This window comes from Haliotis rubra, unplaced genomic scaffold (genome assembly GCF_003918875.1).
Source record: "Haliotis rubra isolate DU_JTF1 unplaced genomic scaffold, ASM391887v1 Scf371, whole genome shotgun sequence".
NCBI lineage: Eukaryota > Metazoa > Mollusca > Gastropoda > Lepetellida > Haliotidae > Haliotis > Haliotis rubra.
The window spans coordinates 312,895-336,903 of record NW_025767048.1 but is presented as its reverse complement, the minus strand read 5'-3'; the positions used below and the strand labels follow the sequence as shown (position 1 = coordinate 336,903).

The window sequence follows — 24,009 nt, the reverse complement described above, 5'->3', positions numbered from 1 at the left end:
GACGGGGTTCCTGACATCAACATTGCCCGTGATGCCTACCTTTGGGCTTGTGCACAGATCCCTTGTGATGGTGGGGAGACTGACATTGAAGGGCTTCTTCCCGATGACCGGGCTGTGTATAACCAGCTTGAGGAGGCCTGATGCCAGAGCCTGGATCATGGCCTGGGTGGACTCGGGAACTTTACCCTAGCAACACACAAATTCAAAATAATCAATAATCCTAATAACATGGGCAAATAATAAGTGAATCTGGAAACTATATAGTTACTCGTATATGCATTAGGACCGTTTCTTCGTAAATATATGATAGGATCTCACAGATCCATTACAAGATGGTGCACTACAAGTGATCACTTGCAAGTATGACTGCAAGACACAACACACATCCATTACCACTGCTTAACAAAGACAATTTAGACTATACTAGGTGTTTAGACTCAGCTATGTGCAGCAAAAGAGGTTTTCTAGGATCACAACAATCAACCTCTGGTCCAAATTTAATGTGGACTCACCCACAGCAAGTGATCATGTTTAATGTTGTTGGGTAGCTGGCAAGTTATGTTCTGAGGAATGGTAGAAGAAGCTGGTTGTTGGGGAAAGTTAAATATTAAGTTTAAAAAAGTTAAACGGATAGTTAAACATCTGTTTGTGTGCACATTTTCATATCTGTTCTTGAATACAAACGAACATACAACAATGACCCAAAACAGTTGTGTCACAATTGGGCATTATTACGGTCTCACATTACTATCCTTAAACTGGTGGAAACTCACGTGAGCCTTGTATGCTTTGACCCTGTCCTGTGAAGGATGTAGCTCAAGGGTGATGGAGATGTTGGTGGTGAGGATGGTGAGGTTGGCTGTGACCGAACGCTCAGCTTTCTTGGGAATGTTCTCCACCAAGATACTGCAGATGGACATGCAGTATAATTTAAAAGAGAGACCAGTATGATTTCCAGACACAAAGCACGTCCATTATCATTCGTTCACAAAGACTGTTAGTAGTACATGTATGTTTATTGCAAGGGAGTACCCTGTGTATGGTATTGAAGACCTGTACTTGTGCTGAAAGAGATAAATCCTGAGACATTCCCCGAACCCTACAATGGCAACTGGCCCTTATCTACAAACACAATGTCACCAGTCACTGACCTGTACTGTAGGACGTCCACCCTGTCCAGGACAAACGCCCCGAGCCCCACAGTGGGGACTATCTCTGCCCCTCATCCACAAACACAAGTCACCAGTCACTAACCTGTACTGTAGGACGTCCACCCTGTCCAGGACAAACGCCCCGAGCCCCACAGTGGGGACTATCTCTGCCCCTCATCCACAAACACAAGTCACCAGTCACTAACCTGTACTGTAGGACGTCCACCCTGTCCAGGACAAATGCCCCGAGCCCCATTGCTGGGACTTTTTCTGCCCCTTCATCCACAAACACTGTGTCGATAGGCAGCATGTTCACCAAGGGACCTGACAGTAAAATATGTCATAGCAAATATAATTGGACCTAATCGTCACCAAACACAGTTATCCAACAAAGCTATGTCCAGACTTCAGTGATTAGGGTAGAATGTTTCCAGCTGAGTCAGCAATACTACAGGAATATCAGCTGGGTTATCAACCCTGGACAAACCATCATTTATACAATCCTTGTTGTCGGGACATGAAGACACACACGGATCTTTGGCAGCATCTCATCTAGGGCCTTCTCCTACTCTTCAGCTACTCTTATTAGTCCATCTGAACACTTAACAATGAATACTGGGTATCTTGGTTGGTTGTTTAACTTTTTTAATATTTTTTTTAGCTATATGACAGCAGTCATATAATCAATGTAAATAATCGAGTCTGGACCAGACATTCCAGTGATCAACATCATGACCATTGATCTGTGCAATTGGGATACGATGACATGTGTCAACCAAGTCACCACCCAATCCCGTTACTCAGCTCTTATGACAAGCATGGGTTACTGAAGACCAATACTAGCCCAGATCGTCACTGGTTACTGGGTATCTATACTGACACTAAATCCTCATTTGAGGGAAGCTTCTTGAACACACAGCAAAATACTAAATCATCCTTTGAATCAGTTCTGGGGTGGTGGGGTAGCCTAATGGTTAAAGCGTTGGCTCATCACGCCGAAGACCCGGGTTCGAATCCCCACATGGGTACAATGTGAGAAGCCCATGTCTGGTGTCCCCCGCCGTGATGTTGCTGGAATATTGCTAAAAGCGGCGTAAAACCAAACTCAGTCAGTCAGTCAGTTGAATCAGTTCTGAAGTGTATGTGGTGTATCTATGCTAGACTTACATGGTGCTCCTTCAAGCTGTGTACAGTACCAGATCCCTGGGGAGCTCAGCTGTGGAACAAAGACAGAAGTAAAGAGAGAGTCAATAGTGAAGCAGCCCTGGTGTTGTCACTGACAATGTCATTAGTACTTCTTAAATTTTAATAGCATGTATGTGTGGATTTATCTTCATTTCTGACCATGTTCCAAACTCAACAGCAAACAGACAGCACATTGTGGAAGAACTAAACCCTCTCACAATTCTAGGGAGACAGCACATTGTGGAAGTGTCATGTCACTACACCTACCTTGCCCTCGATGATATTATCACCAGTAGCCTTGACCTTCACACTGATCCATCCCTTCCAGAGGGCCAGCAGGAATTCACTGCTCAGATCCTGTCCATGTTGAAAAATGTCATATAATTTACATACACGATCAGTTATCTATATTGTGAATTAGAATGTACAGCACTAATAGCATTCAGTCACACTGCTGTAATATTGAATAAGTCTTTACATTTAACAGTAATTCCATTGTGTCAGGGGTCACGAGTGAGTGAGTATGGCTTTATGCCACTTTTATCAATATTCCAGCAATATCTCGGCAGGGGGACACCAGAAATGGGGTTCACACATTGTAATCATATGGGAAATCGAACCTGGGCCTTTGGTATGACCAGCAGAAAGTTTCACCACTAAGCTATCCCACCACCACCCCCATGTGATGAAGGTCAAGCACATGTACAAGTTTGTGATACCCACCAGGTCAGGCATGGTTTTGACAGAACAACGATATGCCTCATATGTCAAAATATATCAATATCAAATGATAATATTTATAACAAAAATATATATTGTAATATAACTGATACTAACCAAGCTACATAGCAATGTCTATGGACAAAATATGTGGTCAGTATGTAAAAAGTTAAAAGAAGGTTGGTTTTCTATTGAAGAATATTCATAATAATAAATTTGAATCAATTACAAAGGTATCTTGAAACAAAACAATTTCAAAGAAAAACTAAAATACTGAGATAAATTGTCTTTGCCAACTTTATGAAATAACCGGGAGAGGGATTTTCAGCAACTGTTATTTTTTTGGCCTTCCCTATCTCACTGAATACACCACACCAGTGCACCCACTACCTGATACATAACAAGTGACAGCTGGAGTTATCTGAGCCAAATATCTGAGTAGGTGCAAACTATTTTCACTGCTATCAAGCAATGTTTATCATGAAACATAATATATGCTTTAGCTGTGCTTCTTGTTATGCTTCCCTGAGAGTCCTACCTTAAGCCTGCCTTTCACGACATAGTCCCCTGTCTTGGAGTTGACGATGTTGTCAGTGAGACTGTACATGGTGGCTCCGTTCACACCCCACGTGGCAGGGCCATCCAGTGTCACTGATGTGATGTTGGTTTGAATGTTTTTCAACTGCAAACAGGCATATTAGGAACTAATTTACAGAAAATTACACTTACAGGTAAATATTCATTGTATATACAGACATGAATTTATAAGGTGCAGTATCTTCCATACATGACAATTTATAAGGTGCAGTATCTTCCATACATGACAATTTATACACTGCTGTATCTCAGATACATGACAATTTATACACTGCAGTATTTCAGATACATGACAATTTATAAGGTGCAGTATCTTCCATACATGACAATTTATAAGGTGCAGTATCTTCCATACACGACCATTTATAAGGTGCAGTATCTAAGATACATGACAATTTATACACTGCTGTATCTTCCATACACGACAATTTATAAGGTGCAGTATCTACCATACATGACAATTTATAAGGTACAGTATCTTCCATACACGACAATTTATAAGGTGCAGTATCTTCCATACATGACAATTTATAAGGTGCAGTATCTTCCATACATGACAATTTATAAGGTGCAGTATCTTCCATACATGACAATTTATACACTGCTGTATCTCAGATACATGACAATTTATACACTGCTGTATCTCAGATACATGACAATTTATACACTGCTGTATCTCAGATACATGACAATTTATACACTGCAGTATTTCCATACACGACCATTTATAAGGTGCAGTATCTTCCATACACGACAATTTATAAGGTGCAGTATCTACCATACATGACAATTTATAAGGTGCAGTATCTTCCATACACGACAATTTATAAGGTGCAGTATCTACCATACATGACAATTTATAAGGTGCAGTATCTTCCATACATGACAATTTATAAGGTGCATTATCTTCCATACATGACCATTTATAAGGTGCAGTATCTTCCATACACGACAATTTATAAGGTGCAGTATCTACCATACATGACAATTTATAAGGTGCAGTATCTTCCATACATGACAATTTATAAGGTGCAGTATCTTCCATACATGACAATTTATAAGGTGCAGTATCTTCCATACATGACAATTTATAAGGTGCAGTATCTTCCATACATGACAATTTATAAGGTGCAGATCTGACTGATTTATAAGGTGGTTTTCCATACACGACAATTTATAAGGTGCAGTATCTTCCATACATGACAATTTATAAGGTGCAGTATCTCAGATACATGACAATTAATTAGGTGCAGTATCTTCCATACACAGCAATTTATAAGGTGCAGTATCTTCCATACACGACAATTTATAAGGTGCAGTATCTCAGATACATGACAATTTATAAGGTGCAGTATCTTCCATACATGACAATTTATAAGGTGCAGTATCTTCCATACATGACAATTTATAAGGTGCAGTATCTTCCATACATGACAATTTATAAGGTGCAGTATCTCAGATACATGACAATTTATAAGGTGCAGCATCTTCCATACACTACAATTTATAAGGTGCAGTATCTCAGATACTTGACCATTTATAAGGTGCAGTATCTTCCATACATGACAATTTATAAGGTGCAGTATCTCAGATACATGACAATTTATAAGGTGCAGCATCTTCCATACATGACAATTTATAATCTCAGGTGCAGTATCTCTCATACATGACCATTTATAAGGTGCAGTATCTTCCATACATGACAATTTATAAGGTGCAGTATCTTCCATACATGACAATTTATACATGACAATTTATAAGGTGCAGTATCTTCCATACATGACAATTTATAAGGTGCAGTATCTTCCATACATGACAATTTATAAGGTGCAGTATCTTCCATACATGACCATTTATAAGGTGCAGTATCTTCCATACACGACAATTTATAAGGTGCAGTATCTACCATACATGACAATTTATAAGGTACAGTATCTTCCATACACGACAATTTATAAGGTGCAGTATCTTCCATACATGACAATTTATAAGGTGCAGTATCTCAGATACATGACAATTTATAAGGTGCAGTATCTTCCATACACGACAATTTATAAGGTGCAGCATCTACCATACATGACAATTTATAAGGTACAGTATCTTCCATACACGACAATTTATAAGGTGCAGTATCTTCCATACATGACAATTTATAAGGTGCAGTATCTCCGATACATGACAATTTATAAGGTGCAGTATCTTCCATACATGACAATTTATAAGGTGCAGTATCTTCCATACACGACAATTTATAAGGTGCAGTATCTCAGATACATGATAATTTATAAGGTGCAGCATCTTCCATACACTTCCATACATGACAATATAAGGTGCAGTATCTCAGATACATGACCATTTATAAGGTGCAGTATCTTCCATACATGACAATTTATAAGGTGCAGTATCTCAGATACATGACAATTTATAAGGTGCAGTATCTTCCATACATGACAATTTATAAGGTGCAGTATCTTCCATATACATGACCATTTATAAGGTGCAGTATCTTCCATACATGACAATTTATAAGGTGCAGTATCTTCCATACATGACAATTTATAAGGTGCATTATCTTCCATACATGACAATTTATAAGGTGCAGTATCTTCCATACACGACAATTTATACAGTGCAGTATTTCCATACACGACCATTTATAAAGTGCAGTATCTTCCATACATGACAATTTATAAGGTACAGTATCTTCCATACATGACAATTTATAAGGTGCAGTATCTTCCATACATGACAATTTATAAGGTGCAGTATCTCAGATACATGACAATTTATAAGGTGCAGTATCTTCCATACACGACCATTTATAAGGTGCAGTATCTTCCATACATGACAATTTATAAGGTGCAGTATCTCAGATACATGACAATTTATAAGGTGCAGTATCTGAGATACATGACAATTTATAAGGTGCAGTATCTACCATACATGACAATTTATAAATTGCAGTATCTCAGATACATGAAAATGTATAAGGTGCAGTATCTCAGATACAAGACAATGTATAAGGTGCAGTATCTCAGATACATGATAATTTATAAGGTGCAGCATCTTCCATACACTCAATGTATAAGGTGCAGTATCTCAGATACTTGACCATTTATAAGGTGCAGTATCTTCCATACATGACCATTTATAAGGTGCAGTATCTCAGATACATGACAATTTATAAGGTGCAGTATCTTCCATACATGACATTTTATAAGGTGCAGTATCTTCCATACATGACCATTTATAAGGTGCAGTATCTTCCATACATAAGAATTTATAATGTGCAGTATCTTCCATACATGACAATTTATAAGGTGCAGTATCTTCCATACATGACAATTTATAAGGTGCAGTATCTTCCATACATGAGAATTTATAAGTGCAGTATCTCAGGTGACGCATACATGAAAATGTATAAGGTGCAGTATCTCAGATACAAGACAATGTATAAGGTGCAGTATCTCAGATACATGACAATTTATAAGGTGCAGCATCTTCCATACATGACAATTTATAAGGTGCAGTATCTTCCATATAAGGTGCAGTATCTCCATACACCTTTATAAAGGTATCTTATACATGACAATTTATAAGGTGCAGTATCTTCCATACATGACAATTTATAAGGTGCAGTATCTTCCATACATGACAATTTATAAGGTGCAGTATCTTCCATACATGACAATTTATAAGGTGCAGTATCTTCCATACATGAGAATTTATAATGTGCAGTATCTTCCATACATGACAATTTATAACTTGCATATTTAACATATATGACAATTTATAGTATGATTGGCCTGTGGCCCTTACTGAATAAACTTGTCTGTCTGTCTGTCTGTCTATAGTGCAGTATCTACCATACATGACAATTAATAAGGTGCAGTATCTTCCATAAATGACAATTTATAACATGCATATTTAACACATATGACAGTTTATCAAGTGTAGTATCTCCCATACATGACAATTTATACGGTGCAGTATTTGCCATTCATGCTATCTTTTAAGTTGCAGCATAAATCATAGCATGCCTTCTTTACACAGCAAGAATTAGGTAAAAGTGGTAAAAGGTTTTACTAGTATTTCAAATGTCAACCATCTTCCTTTAGTAAACTGAAATCCTCCAACACCATAGACTTTGCTGTTCATCTTGAGAATGCACTAGAACAGATATGAAAACATTGAATAAGTGAATAAATAAAACTTTTTCTGTACTCATCAAATTTGTAACCATATCATGAAGAAATCACATTATGACACCATTGACCATGTTGAAATATACTGAACAAATATAGAAACTTCACATGCGTTACTTTATGTTCCAAACATACCCATATAGAACAAAATGTGTTGTTAGTGGATAAATGTGGTATATGGGCATGATGTGAAGTAAATGTGAAGTTTCTATTTTTGTTCAGTATATCTGTACATTATATGCATCGAGTGAGTGAGTGAGTTTGGTTTTACGCCGCCGCTTTTGGCAGTATTCCAGCAATATCACGGCGGGGAACACCAGAAATGAGATTCACACATTGTACCCATGTGGGGAATCGAACCTATGTTTTCGGCATGACGAGCGAATGCTTTAACCACCAGCCTACCCCATCGCCCCTATATGCACAGAGAGCTGTAGGGTCATGGGTGCACAGATGGCCCAGTCATTTGGCCTCAGACCACAGTTACCACCCTTAACTTTTACCATGACCCAGAAGGAAAATAGGAGAATATAGTGCCTTGTTTAAATGGGCTGTTCTGATTGTGCTAATTTTTTTCAGTGTGACTTGTGATAGCTTAAATGAAAGGTAAGACTTTGTACTTTATTGCAAAATGTTTTTGGTCCACAATCTACTCATGGTATTGACACCAGCCTTCCATGATTTGACCCCAAATTCAAGGCTGTCTAGTGTGTTTCGGCTCGAAACTTCAGGTGACCATTGTTTACAGTGGATACAGCAAAATTGACATGGTCGATCCAGGCCCATATTTTGCCGGTTAAGTGACAAGTGGCAGGTTGGTCAGCATGCAACAGGAGAACAGCCTACGACCGGTATTAATTATGGTGGACTGGCATGTCACTGTAGATAGCAAAGAAGGAAAATAATTGTGGTCTGAGGCCATTTACATCACAAATGGCTGTGCAAAGTTGCCTCCCTTGGAGGCATCTTAAAACTGATGACAGTGGGTTCTAATCGCAGTTGTTCCTGAAAATATTTCTATGGTTGTCAGCACCACAACAATGTTTGTGGGTTCCAACAAGGTGGTAAACATCTGATACCAGTGTGCGAAATAGCCACTGGCCCGCTAGCCCATGGCTAGTAAAAATCCAGCCAGGCCAGTAAATCTCTACAGTCACTGGCCTGACTAGTAAATTTTCATGGGGTCATTTTAAAAAATAAATACCTCTAACTCGATTTGTTAAGCTATAATACACTTTTAAATCAGCCAAGGTGAAGTGAGGTGAAATTGGGTTTAACGTCGTGATTGATAATATTTCGCTCATATGACGACGTGCATGCATGTGTATGTGTATGTGCGGCTGCTTGTACTAGCCCAGACTGAAGCTGGTTTTATAGTGCTAGCCCACTGAGATACCATGCCGCAGTGAAGCATGAAAACCCCACTCAGACACATCATACTGACTCCGAGCCGACCAGTCCTTGTTGTACCCATTAATGCGAACGCCAGGCAGGGACCAACAAGTACCATATTTTAACGTCTTTTGGTATGACGAGGGATCGAACCCGCGACCTTCCGCTCTCCGGGCGGACGATCTAACCACTACACCACAGAGGCTGTCTTTAATCAGCCAAGATAATGGCCTGATAAATAATGGTATTTTACCTTTTTGTAATCTTTTGCTTCTGCATTCAAATTTCAGGCTAGTGAATTATTTTGCTGGTGGGTAACTTTTAGACTCAGCTAGCCCAACTGGCTAGCAAAACACACTGCCTGAGACATGCATCTCTTTGGGCTTTGATCCCACATTAACCTGGCATGCGGTGATATACATGGAAAAATGTTCAAAGTGGTGTTGAACTCACTCACTCACTCACAGCTATATTCATACAGAGCTGTATATATGAAACTCTGAAAATACCACCTACCTACAATCTGTGTCAACTTACATGCATAGCCTGTTGTAGGTTGCCGTCTATTAGCATGTCCAATGTACGTAACACTACCGTCTTCAGGAATCTCACTGCAAGCAATAATAATATTCATTATAGTTAATCAATTCCTGGCATAAGCACACCACTGTGCTCACATTGAATGTAGTCCACATTATAAAATGTTTCATTCTTTCAACAAATATTCCTATCAGCATTGCTATTCAAACACTTTTTGTACTAACATTCAGGCCTTATGATACAAACCCCCAAGTACCTAAATTTCCACAATGTTTCCAACTGTAACAATAAACCTTCTAATTTTGAACACTGTTGTAATGTACACCTCTTACATTTACTTTACATAAAGTTTTGATTAATCCTTAAATATATCTTCTGAGGAGAATGTGGCATTTTGTAATGCTTTAAAATAGTTTTAGTAGATTCACACATTAACATAAACGAGGCCAGCTTCTGCAGTCTGGTAATTTCAGAGATGTTTACAGAGCTAAGAGGCAAAACGAGTTTTAAGAGCATCACATTTTAAAATTTTTTCAATATTGTTCTCATTTGATCCCAAAAAAGTAATTTGAGATGTGACATTGACAATGGTGTCTGTTCTTACCTGAACCGATGTATGGTATCTGAGATGTGACATTGACAATGGTGTCTGTTCTTACCTGAACCGATGTATGGTATCTGAGATGATTTGACAATGGTGTCTGTTCTTACCTGAACCGATGTATGGTATCTGGGATGTGACATTGACAATGGTGTCTGTTCTTACCTGAACCGATGTATGGTATCTGGGATGTGACATTGACAATGGTGTCTGTTCTTACCTGAACCGATGTATGGTATCTGGGATGTGATATTGACAATGGTGTCTGTTCTTACCTGAACCGATGTATGGTATCTGGGATGTGATATTGACAATGGTGTCTGTTCTTACCTGAACCGATGTATGGTATCTGGGATGATTGACAATGGTGTCTGTTCTTACCTGAACCGATGTATGGTATCTGGGATGTGACATTGACAATGGTGTCTGTTCTTACCTGAACCGATGTATGGTATCTGGGATGTGACATTGACAATGGTGTCTGTTCTTACCTGAACCGATGTATGGTATCTGAGATGTGACATTGACTTACCTGAACCGTGTATGGTTCTTACCTGAATCGATGTATGGTATCTGAGATGTGACATTGACAATGGTGTCTGTTCTTACCTGAACCGATGTATGGTATCTGGGATGTGACATTGACAATGGTGTCTGTTCTTACCTGAACCGAAGTGTATGGTGTCTGTTCTTACCTGAACTGATGTAGGTATGTGACATTGACAATGGTGTCTGTTCTTACCTGAACCGATGTATGGTATCTGGGATGTGACATTGACAATGGTGTCTGTTCTTACCTGAACCGATGTATGGTATCTGGGATGTGACATTGACAATGGTGTCTGTTCTTACCTGAACCGATGTATGGTATCTGAGATGTGACATTGACAATGGTGTCTGTTCTTACCTGAACCGATGTATGGTATCTGGGATGTGACATTGACAATGGTGTCTGTTCTTACCTGAACCGATGTATGGTATCTGGGATGTGACATTGACAATGGTGTCTGTTCTTACCTGAACCGATGTATGGTATCTGAGATGTGACATTGACAATGGTTACTGTATGGTCTTACCTGACAACCTTACCTGAACCGATGTATGGTATCTGGGATGTGACATTGACAATGGTGTCTGTTCTTACCTGAACCGATGTATGGTATCTGGGATGTGACATTGACAATGGTGTCTGTTCTTACCTGAACCGATGTATGGTATCTGGGATGTGACATTGACAATGGTGTCTGTTCTTACCTGAACCGATGTATGGTATCTGGGACGATTGACAATGGTGTCTGTTCTTACCTGAACCGATGGTGGTGTCTGTTCATTGACAATGAACCGATGTATGACAATGGTATCTGGGATGTGACATTGACAATGGTGTCTGTTCTTACCTGAATCGATGTATGGTATCTGAGATGTGACATTGACAATGGTGTCTGTTCTTACCTGAACCGATGTATGGTATCTGGGATGATTGACAATGGTGTCTGTTCTTACCTGAACCGATGTATGGTATCTGGGATGTGACATTGACAATGGTGTCTGTTCTTACCTGAACCGATGTATGGTATCTGGGATGTGACATTGACAATGGTGTCTGTTCTTACCTGAACCGATGTATGGTATCTGGGATGTGACATTGACAATGGTGTCTGTTCTTACCTGAACCGATGTATGGTATCTGGGATGTGACATTACCTGAACCGATGTATGGTATCTGAGATGTGACATTGACAATGGTGTCTGTTCTTACCTGAACCGATGTATGGTATCTGAGATGTGACATTGACAATGGTGTTGATGAAGGGAGAATCATCATCCTGTTTTGTAACAAAGAAGGAAGGAGAACCTGCAACAGAAATATTTTTTCTGTTAAGGTTTCGTCACTGGATGTAGATGTTTGCAACTTGAAACCCATATTAAAGTAGGCAGGTTGTGAGGTGAGGTGAGGTGAAATTGGGTTTTACGTTGTGCTTGAGAATATTTCGCTCATATGACACGTGCATGCGTGTGTATGTGTATATGCAGCTGCTTGTACTAGCCCAGACTGAAGCTGGTTTTATAGTGTTAGCCCACTGAGATACCATGCCGCAGTGAAGCATGAATACCCCACTCAGACACATTATACTGACTCCGAGCCGACCAGTCCTTGTTGTACCCATTAATGCCGAGCGCCAGGCATTAACTAACAAGTACCATATTTTAACGTCTTTTGGTATGACGCGGTCAGGGATTGAACCCGCGACCTTCCGCTCTCAGAGGCAGGGTGTGAGCAAACAGGAACTTCTATTACCCCAAGCTATGTGACCTTGTCAGGCAATATTGACAAAAACAGACAAAAGTCTTATTTTGTTCAAAATTTCATTTCTTCTCTCCTCTAACTTTTGGTATGTTGACATTGCAGACAACACAATGCATCAAAACCTCATCCTCCTAATGGGATATGTTATCTGTGAATTATCAGCTCAAAGCCACACAAAATAATAATGAATTTGTAACCATGGTAATTGCAATTTGGGAAGTTTTACTAAGATTAGCTCCGGACTTATGGCCAAACATTAACCTTTGAGCAGGTAGTGATAGAATCCCTGACAGACAAAAGACCTCTTCACCATGTTGTGACAGGGCTCAAATTAGTGCTTTGTTACTTGCACTAGTGCAACCCAATATTACAAAGTGCAACGTAGTTTTAAGTCTATCTTACACCAGGTGCAAGTCACTTTTTGAGTGGGAAAACTTCTGAACGAAACATTTAAATAATGGCATCTACATATTACATTTAAAGCAGTGCAACTGGAACTGGCTGGTGCAACCAGGTTTTTATCTTAGGTTGCACCTAGTGCAAGTAGGTTCACATTTCTTAAATCGAGTCCTGTGTGATTACAGACAACTTAAACATGCAGAGACTTGTAATGTCTTCTGCCTTCACCTAGCAACAGACAGAATCAATACAGCAATTTCAAGCTTTAAAAACTTTAACCGATGTAGAAAATGTATTTGTAGATTTTGCATGAAGGTGTTCAAGACTATTGTCTTACATTACATTACTATTAATAGTTGGCAACAGCATTGTGTTTGTTTAGACAAGCATCATATATTGATCTGTTGAAGTTGCAGAAAACTTCAAAATTGTCACTTGTTTTTAGCTATGAACACAGCTGAATGGGTCTGATTTCTTGTTGAAGTTGAAAGAAAATTTCAAGTGAGGGATATTTCAATCAGTGGTGCCCTTTTCAAGTTATTAACACTGACAAGGTTAGACCAAGCTTACTGATGCCTGTCCACACCCAAGACACTTTGTGAGAAATTTTCAGTGAATGATTTCTGAACACTTTCCATCCCTTGACCATCTTTCTCTTCATATGGCTGCACAATTCATTTTATTTTGCAATATGACTCATTGTCAGGAGGGGTATTTTTGAGGCACTGATTTGATATAACTTTAATAGAACATTTAAGAACACCATCTGATAGTCAATTCAGAGGCGTCCAAGTGCCCAGCATTTATTGTAACTTGCATTTACATCCATCTGTAAGCCGGACCAAAGTAAGGCAGCAATGCCTATGTAAAGATTCCAGTCTACACTCTGCACTGCTGGAGGCTTTGAAACACTGCAAGTGTCTGAAGTCTTGTCCACTTCACAAATATTTTCAATTTTCATTTCATTTTTTTTGTGGTGGTGGTTGTGGTTGTGTGTGTGTGTGTGTGTGTGTGTGTGTGTGTGTGTGTGAGTGAGTGAGTGAGTGAGTGAGTGAGTGAGTGAGTGAGTGAGTGAGTGAGTGAGTGAGTGAGTGAGAGTGTGAGTGAGAGAGTGAGAGACCCGATTAATGTAATGCTGTTAGTTTCATCTTATTTGTTGTTTTTTTACATCCATATAACCGTACCTACTGGGGTCTTGTGACATGTAATATTTGCAAAGTAGATGATAATCAACACAAATCATGTTCATCGCATTAGAAGCATCAAGGATTTGTGTATTCACTCATTCATTTCAAGTCTTGAGTCAAACACAAACTAATTAGCCCACAGACTAATCCTATCCTCTGGTCAAGGTCCTAAAAACCAATCTGTCCCCTCAGTTAAAAGCATACAGACTAATCATAACTCATAGTTCAATACCTTTAGACTTATCCTACCGCCTAGTTCAGGTCCTTCAGAGTAATCTTAACCCCTAGTCCAGGTCCTTCAGAGTAATCTTAACCCCTAGTTCAGGTCCTTCAGAGTAATCTTAACCCCTAGTCCAGGTCCTTTAGTGTAATCTTAACCCCTAGTTCAGGTCCTTTAGTGTAATCTTAACCCCTAATTCAGTTCCTTTAGTGTAATCTTAACCCCTAGTTCAGAGTAATCTTAACCCCTAGTTCAGGTCCTTCAGAATAATCTTAACCCCTAGTTCAGGTCCTTCAGAGTAATCTTAACCCCTATTTCAGGTCCTTCAGAGTAATCTTAACCCCTAGTTCAGGTCCTTCAGAGTAATCTTAACCCCTAGTTCAGGGCCTCTAGTGTAAACTTAACCCCTAGTTCAGGTCCTTCAGAGTAATCCTAACCCCTAGTTCAGGTCCTTCAGAGTAATCTAAACCCCTATTTCAGGTCCGTCAGAGTAATCTTAGCTCTTAGCTCAGGGCCTTCCAAGTAATCTTAAGCCCTATTTCAGGTCCTTCAGGGTAATATTAACCTCTAGTTCAGGTCCTTTAATGTAATCTTAACCCCTAGTTCAGGTCCTTTAATGTACACTTAACCCCTAGTTCAGTGCCTTCACAGTAATCTTACCCCCTAGTTCAGGTCCTTCAGAGTAATCTTAACCCCTAGTTCAGGTCCTTCAGAGTAATCTTACACCCTATTTCCGGTCCTTCAGAGTAATCTTAAACCCTAGTTCAGGTCCCTCAGAGTAATCTTAATCCCTAGTTCAGGGCCTTCAGAGTAATCTTAACCCCTAGTTCCGGTCCTTCAGAGTAATCTTAACCCCTATTTCCGGTCCTTCAGAGTAATCTTAACCCCTAGTTCAGGGCCTTCAGAGTAATCTTAACCCCTAGTTCAGGTCCTTCAGAGTAATCTTAACCCCTATTTCAGGTCCTTCAGAGTAATCTTAAACCCTAGTTCAGGTCCCTCAGAGTAATCTTAATCCCTAGTTCAGGGCCTTCAGAGTAATCTTAACCCCTAGTCCAGGTCCTTAAGTGTAATCTTAACCCCTAGTTCAGGTCCTTCAGAGTAATCTTAACCCCTAGTTCAGGTCCTTTAGTGTAAGCTTAAGCCCTAGTTCAGGTCCCTCAGAGTAATCTTAACCCCTAGTCCAGGTCCTTCAGAGTAATCTTAACCCCTATTTCAGGTCCTTCAGAGTAATCTTAACCCCTAGTTCAGGGCCTTTAGTGTAAGCTTAACCACTAGTTCAGGTCCTTTAGTGCAAGCTTAACCCCTAGTTCAGGGCCTTCAGAATAATCTTAACCCCTATTTCAGGTCCGTCAGAGTAATCTTAACCCCTATTTCAGGTCCTTCAGAGTAATCTTAACCCCTATTTCAGGTCCTTTAATGTAAGCTTAACCCCTATTTCCGGTCCTTCAGAGTAAGCTTAACCCCTATTTCCGGTCCTTCAGAGTAATCTTAACCCCTATTTCCGGTCCTTCAGAGTAATCTTAACCCCTATTTCCGGTCCTTCAGAGTAATCTTAACCCCTATTTCAGGTCCTTCAGAGTGATCTTACCCCCTAGTTCAGGGCCTGCTGACAAATCCAACCCACTACCTCAGGGCCTACTGACTAATCTTACCCCCTAGTTCAGGGCCTACTGACTAATTTTACCCCCTAGTTCACGGCCTTCAGAGTAATCTTAGCCACTAGTTCAGGGCCTACTGACTAATCTTACCCCCTACCTCAGGGCCTACTTACTAATCTTACCCCTAAATACAGGGCCTACTGACTAATCTTACCCTCTAGTTCAGGGCCTGACTAATCTTACCCCCTACCTTAGAGTCTACTGTCTAATCTTACCCCCTAATTCAGGGCCTACTGTCTAATCCTACCCCCAACCTTAGCGCCTACTGACCAATCTTATCCCCTACTTCAGGGCCTATTAAATAATCTTAACCCCTACTTCAGGGCCTATTAATTAATCTTAAAAAGAGGTACAGAAAAATCTATGTCCTTAGTTCAATGCCTTCAGAGTAATCTTACCCCCTAGTTCAGGTCCTAGAAGATGCACAGACTCAATGGGTTTGTCTAGGCCGTGAACGGCTGCTGTGATGTAAGCTCGATGGTCGAGAAACGACACGGCAACCACACCATGGAAATCATTCTGCAGCTCATGAAGGTGAAGGAAGGCCTGGAAACAGAGTTAGGTACAGTGACGAGAACTATAATCGCATGTCTGTAGAAGAACAGACTCTACAATTACTGCATCTGGCTTCACAGAGCATCAATAAAACAGCAAATGGAGCCAGTAAACTGCAATACCACAATTGCAGACATATTAATCACAATTTGGTTTTATATCTCAACTTGATCAATTATCTGTTGAACTGGTGGTTTCAGACCCTTGTCCTCTGAGGTATAACAATCAGTATGGTGAATATTTACAAAATATTGTTGAGTGTTCCTATAAATTATCCTTTCAAAGTATATTTTTCTAAATTAGTACAGCAAAGTTAAACAAAGATGAGCTGTGTCTCTTGAAATGTCCTTGCAATAGTTGAGAGTGTAGGAGTGAGTGCGTTTAGTTTTACGCCGCTTTTAGCAATATTCCAGCAATATCACGGCGGGGGACACCACAAATGGGCTTCACACATTGTACCTATGTGGGGAATCGAACCCGGGTCTTCAGTGTGACAAGCGAATGCTTGAACTATTAGGACTACACCCCCTTGTGAGTTCTCTCACTAAAATATATTGTGTAGGTTCGACAAACATAGCTAATTGGGGATTCAGTTCTTAATTAATGAACTTATGTTCATATTATGTCTTAAAACTGTTTGAGAAAAACCTGGACTGAAGGGTATTATACATGTACTGTAACAATATGCATTCCAATATGTTGCCATGTTCTTGTATAAGGATAAAAATACTGTTTCTATGGTTTAACCAAGGATGTTTCCCTTCAAATTTGACTGACAAGGTGGTGGAAAGATTGAAGAGATTTTTTTTCAGATAAAGTTGTCTCCCTTGTATCTATGGCTACAAATTGGCTGCGAATGTTCATACTCAGTAAAAGTTACTTCAGTATGTGGAAATTGGGATCTGCCTGCACAATACAAATTCCGGTATTGTAATTGAAAATATTTTTTTTGACCAATACACTGTCCTAGAAGTAACCCCAGCACCCCATGTACAGATACTGGCAAGGCATGAAATGCATGGACTAGAAATTATTTGAAATTATTTAAACATTATTTGAGTTACACTTATGTAAATACTATCTCTTTCAGTTTTGAAATGATTGCTAAATTGAAGTGACAGAAAGCCAATTTCACAGCAGTGCCTGCTGTTGTGTGAGAAATGTGGCTACATGAATAGTGAGCACAGACTTATATGGCACACATTTTGTTTACTAATGGTTTTCATACTCTCCAGGGGATTGGCACTTGACACTGAGGCTGATAACAGTGAGCATCGAGGTTGTGGTGAGACTGATAAAACACTCCACGTGTCCATCTTAATCGCATGTAATGGCTGATGGACAGAACATCAAACCATTTTCTGACACAAGTACTTCTGTGACAAAATGAACGAGATTAATTATTGACAGTTCATTTTTTCAAACGGGAAATTTATCTAAGATGATAACACATTGCTCAAGTCGCTTTTAGTTTTGAAGAACACTTTCTAAAGAAGCATTGAGTTGGATACTGGTGAAATTAAGGTGATGCAAGTTCTTGAAGACTTACTTCCAATCAAGCCAAAGAGGGCCAGTTATGAGGTGCCTGACTTGAGAAACTAATGTGAGGTGCCTGACCTGAGAGACTTACCTCAGTTGTGAGGTGCCTGACTTGAGAAACTTATCTCAGTTGTGAGGTGCTTGACCTGAGAGACTTACCTCAGTTGTGAGGTGCCTGACCTGAGAGACTTACCTCAGTTGAGAGGTGCCTGACCTGAGAGACTTACCTCAGTTGAGAGGTGCCTCACCTGAGAGACTTACCTCAGTTGAGAGGTGCCTCACCTGAGAGACTTACCACATAGTTGTGGGGAAGCTGTACACAAGGACCTACTGGCTCCACATAATTCGGGTACTTGCTGGAGGGACCCAAAAACTTACGTCCAGATAACCAACCCTCAGTGGTGTATGGACTGAACAATGCATTATAATGTCGTAACTTGTTGTACTGAAAACAAAAAAAAGAAAGAATATTAGGCCAAACTAATTGCAATGCTTCATCTTGACTAGAAAAGAATATTCTCATTACAGATCTATGGCTGCCACTTGTCAACAAAATGACTGAATATTAGCTGGAGGCCGAGGCTACAGAAGTACACACTCTTCAGGGTCAAGGAATGTTTAAATATGCAAACCAACAAAGTAGAAATAATTACAATATACAGAAAACAGCACATTTTTGAGAATGCCAGTTCAGACAATTTGCACTGTAAATCAAAGGAGAAAGGAAACCTCAGAAATCATTTACATGCAAAGTAGCTTGATTCAATTAAGTATTTTTATAGGACATTGTATGAGTTCAGTCTTAGGGGTTGAGTTAATTATAAAGTCAATATGTTGACAACATTCCTGATGGAGTCGGTAAATGAAAAACATGATTGCAAAGGTGGAGAAACCTTGAATGAGGTTAACTTTGAAGTATTCACTATTTGTCAGTTCTGAAGGTTCAAATACTGCGTCAAACACAGTGTTCCCCATCTGTTGGTCAGTTTACCCAGAAACCACCCTTATTCATTGGTTCTGATAAATGTAACATTTGTTTGGACTTGTACCTAGCATCAACCCTTATTCCACAAGCATTCTTATTTATCGGTTCTGGTACATGTTACTCCCATCTGAACCTATGCCCAACAACCTCATTCATCAGTTCTGGTACATGTTACACCCATCTGAACCTATGCCCAACAACCTCATTCATCAGTTCTGGTACATGTTACTCCCATCTGAACCTATGCCCAACAACCCCATTCATCAGTTCTGGAACATGTTACACCCATCTGAACCTATGCCCAACAACCCCATTCATCAGTTCTGGTACATGTTACACCCATCTGAACCTATGCCCAACAACCCCATTCATCAGTTCTGGTACATGTTACACCCATCTGAACCTATGCCCAACAACCCCATTCATCAGTTCTGGTACATGTTACACCCATCTGAACCTATGCCCAACAACCCCATTCATCAGTTCTGGTACATGTTACACCCATCTGAACCTATGCCCAACAACCCCATTCATTGGTTCTGGTACATGTTACACCCATCTGAACCTATGCCCAACAACCCCATTCATCAGTTCTGGTACATGTTACACCCATCTGAACCTATGCCCAACAACCCCATTCATCAGTTCTGGAACATGTTACACCCATCTGAACCTATGCCAACCCCATTCATTGGTTCTGGTACATGTTACTCCCATCTGAACCTATGCCCAACAACCCCATTCATCAGTTCTGGTACATGTTACTCTCATCTGAACCTATGCCCAACAACCTCATTCATTGGTTCTGGTACATGTTACTCTCATCTGAACCTATGCCCAACAACCCCATTCATCAGTTCTGGAACAGGTTACACCCATCTGAACCTATGCCCAACAACCTCATTCATCAGTTCTGGAACAGGTTACACCCATCTGAACCTATGCCCAACAACCCCATTCATTGGTTCTGGTACATGTTACTCCCATCTGAACCTATGCCCAACAACCTCATTCATCAGTTCTGGTACATGTTACACCCATCTGAACCTATGCCCAACAACCCCATTCATCAGTTCTGGTACATGTTACACCCATCTGAACCTATGCCAAACAACCCCATTCATCAGTTCTGGAACAGGTTACACCCATCTGAACCTATGCCCAACAACCCCATTCATCAGTTCTGGAACAGGTTACACCCATCTGAACCTATGCCAAACAACCTCATTCATCAGTTCTGGTACATGTTACACCCATCTGAACCTATGCCCAACAACCCCATTCATTAGTTCTGGAACAGGTTACACCCATCTGAACCTATGCCCAACAACCCCATTCATTGGTTCTGGTACATGTTACACCCATCTGAACCTATGCCCAACAACCTCATTCATCAGTTCTGGTACATGTTACACCAATCTGAACCTATGCCCAACAACCTCATTCATCAGTTCTGGTACATGTTACTCCCATCTGAACCTATGCCCAACAACCTCATTCATCAGTTCTGGTACATGTTACACCCATCTGAACCTATGCCCAACAACCCCATTCATCAGTTCTGGTACATGTTACTCCCATCTGAACCTATGCCAAACAACCTCATTCATCAGTTCTGGTACATGTTACACCCATCTGAACCTATGCCAAACAACCTCATTCATCAGTTCTGGTACATGTTACACCCATCTGAACCTATGCCCAACAACCCCATTCATCAGTTCTGGTACATGTTACACCCATCTGAACCTATGCCAAACAACCTCATTCATCAGTTCTGGTACATGTTACTCCCATCTGAACCTATGCCCAACAACCTCATTCATCAGTTATGGTACATGTTACTCCCATCTGAACCTATGCCAAACAACCCCATTCATCAGTTCTGGTACATGTTACCCTTATACCATGTCCCCTCTCACAACCATAATGTAATGAATGAAAGTTGATCAACTGCAGCCAGACAAAACAATTATAGTTTATCGGTAGATATGGGTTGTAAAGCTTAACCTAAGTACACTGCCTAAATGAACATGACCAGAGTAGTCTTCGGTAGCACAGTGCCAACAAATATCACACTGATTCAGAGACACACTGTCACACAATGATACATGCATCTGTCACAAACTCATTAACATCACATTTCTTTCCATGATTTCATACGATTCTCTATCATGATCTGCAAAATCTTCAATGACAGTACCATCAACTGAGTTTTCAATACAGCCAATCAGCACAGAGACATCTAAATTCCAAGATGAAGAATCCCAAGCGATTTTAGTATCTCAAAAACAGTATCAGCAGAATGGCATCTAAAAGGCGTTTTTAGCGGTAGGGCTAAATCTTGAGCATTGTGGTAAATAAATAACAGTGCAATTGTTTAAGAAAGCAAAAATCTACTTGGTTCCAAAACCTGACAGTGATAATACTGATTTTGTGGCCACAGTTTACAGGATTTAGTAGATCTCCTGTTGAAGATTTGTCAGATCTACAAGAAGGGTATCAAATCAGGGCAACAGATCTGATTTTGGAAAGCATGTTTCTATTATCATTGACATTTTTCATCTTACAATAATCCAGTTTAATATCTGTTATTTATTTAACCCTGTTATATCTAATATTAAATAAATGTTTGATTATCTGAATATTTTGGCTTTATGATAGAATGTCCATAATTTAATTTCATGATGTATTCTCAGTTTATTAATATCAAAATTGTCCTTGTAAGAAATTAACTGATTTAGTCAAAAGTATCTGGATGACTGAAGACAATATTACTCTGATATGTGCTGCACGAGATCAAAACAACATAATACATCTTCTATGGTTTACATATAACTAATAACAAACTGCTTTTCTTCACAATAGGTATTACTCCAGATATAATATGAAACATTTTTTCTTTTAAGAAAACCCTTAAATCATTTCAAATCCTGCAACAAGAGTAAAATTGTAAATGACAATTTTAGAAAATTGCTTAGAAAAATTGTTAATCATGAAACTTGCTGTCATTTACAACTACTTACTTTCTGTAATACAAACATTAGTTCTGAAAATTAGGATTATCTGTTTATCAGTTCTGTTGTGTAACTGTCATATCATAATTAGAAAACTTCTTTGTTTTCAGTTCTAATGCAGGAGCCATAAATTGAAATTGAAACTGCTGCTGAAGTGAATTCTGAATAAATCTAGTTGTCATCTCTCCACAGGAAATATTGATTGCAACAACAATCTGAAGTAACATTGCAGACTCTGGAGCTCCGCTCAAATTTCAAAAGGACAATTTGGAGACAAATCATTTAGACTTTGCAAAATCTTATTCCTTGCAAAGAAAAAAACAGTTTAGCTGTCATCAATCTTCACATGACACATGCAATTAGCAAAAACAAGAGTTGGTTGTACTACTATTGGTCATATTTACGATTACCTAAAAACTAATGAAATTGATAATATGGTTCTTAAGAAACAGTTAAACTAATCTTTTCTATAGTCTGTTTGCAGCGAAAACGTACCCATGAATTTCACTTTTAACAAAAAAGTAAATCAAATTAAGTGAAATTAAGATTACGAATCCTCATAATTTTACCTTGCCAAATGAACATTTAAAATCTCAGAATTTTATTCAACTTGGGATAAAAGTTGTTTAACAAACAATCATAGATTTAAATCGCTATTATTGGTTTGTATTACAAGGGGGTAAGCGCAGTAGATGGAACAGTGAAACAAATGCACGTGCGGTACGTGATGAGCGTTAACTTAGACCAGCCCTACTTGTTCTCGGTGTTTCATCTAATGTGCATACCCCCTTGCAATCCAAACCAATAATAGCAATTTGAAACTATGATTGTTTGTTAAACAACTTTTATCCTAAGTTGAATAAAATTCTGAGATTTGAATCTTCAATTGGCAAGGTAAAATTATGAGGATTCGCAATCTTAATTTTCGCTTTAATCGATTTACTTTTTTGTATAGAGTCAAATTCATCGGTACGTTTTCACTACAAACAGACTATATGTAATGAAAGTCTTGCACAGACAAAAATATTTTAAGATGTGTTGGCTTGTAGAACTATGGTCATAATTTCAATAAAACCTAAAAACTAATGACTATTGATAATATGATTCTCAAGAAACAGTTAAAACTAATATCTAGTCTCTGTAATGAAAGCCTTTTACAGAAAAAATAGCTGCTGAATTATTTAAGTAAAATATAACAGAAAGGAGCCCACAGATTCCCTTTGTTTTCTGACTACAGTAATCTAGCCAGTAAGTATTATGGACTTGCTGTGTTTTGTATCTCAGGGTCGGTATGACAGACTAGAAACAGCTGGCATGCACCACATACTCATCTTGAGGCATTCAGGATTTAATTATAAACTGGCATCTTAAACCGCTGGCCCACCCTTGCTCCATAATGATACAATATTGACTATATTGTTTGACATGTGGTTCTGAAGACTCAACTTCCTCATGTAGATGGCTGAGGAAACATGATTACTAGAAGTTCTGAAGCTCACCTTTATCAAACTTTGAGATATGTGTTTATGCCAAATTCATCATTTTGTATAAAAACATACTATCCAGGGCTTAAATATGATGGTGTTTTGTGTTTTGTTATGTTTACAGTTCTTTGAACATTTTACTTCTGTATGACAGTGTATGTTGACAGAACAATAATTACTACAACTTGTTCAGCTTGACCTGAGCTACTGTACATATGCATGACCCAGGAGGTCAAATGGCACAAACGGCAGGTCGAGCTACCTTC

At 39.3% G+C, this 24,009-nt stretch overlaps 1 protein-coding gene across 1 annotated transcript in view; it reads right to left on the bottom strand.

Annotated features, from left to right (window-relative positions):
* Window positions 1-24,009, bottom strand: part of LOC124285946 — a 64,421-nt gene that overhangs the window by 11,571 nt on the left and 28,841 nt on the right. The window contains exons 11-21 of the mRNA XM_046722235.1: window positions 18,553-18,702; window positions 16,562-16,709; window positions 12,151-12,246; window positions 9,788-9,861; window positions 7,740-7,823; window positions 3,595-3,738; window positions 2,604-2,693; window positions 2,319-2,367; window positions 1,358-1,475; window positions 774-906; window positions 40-186 (exon numbers count right to left, since the gene is read on the bottom strand). Of these exons, the coding sequence (XP_046578191.1) occupies window positions 40-186; window positions 774-906; window positions 1,358-1,475; window positions 2,319-2,367; window positions 2,604-2,693; window positions 3,595-3,738; window positions 7,740-7,823; window positions 9,788-9,861; window positions 12,151-12,246; window positions 16,562-16,709; window positions 18,553-18,702 (1,233 nt within the window). The remainder of the gene's footprint in view (window positions 1-39; window positions 187-773; window positions 907-1,357; window positions 1,476-2,318; window positions 2,368-2,603; window positions 2,694-3,594; window positions 3,739-7,739; window positions 7,824-9,787; window positions 9,862-12,150; window positions 12,247-16,561; window positions 16,710-18,552; window positions 18,703-24,009) is intronic.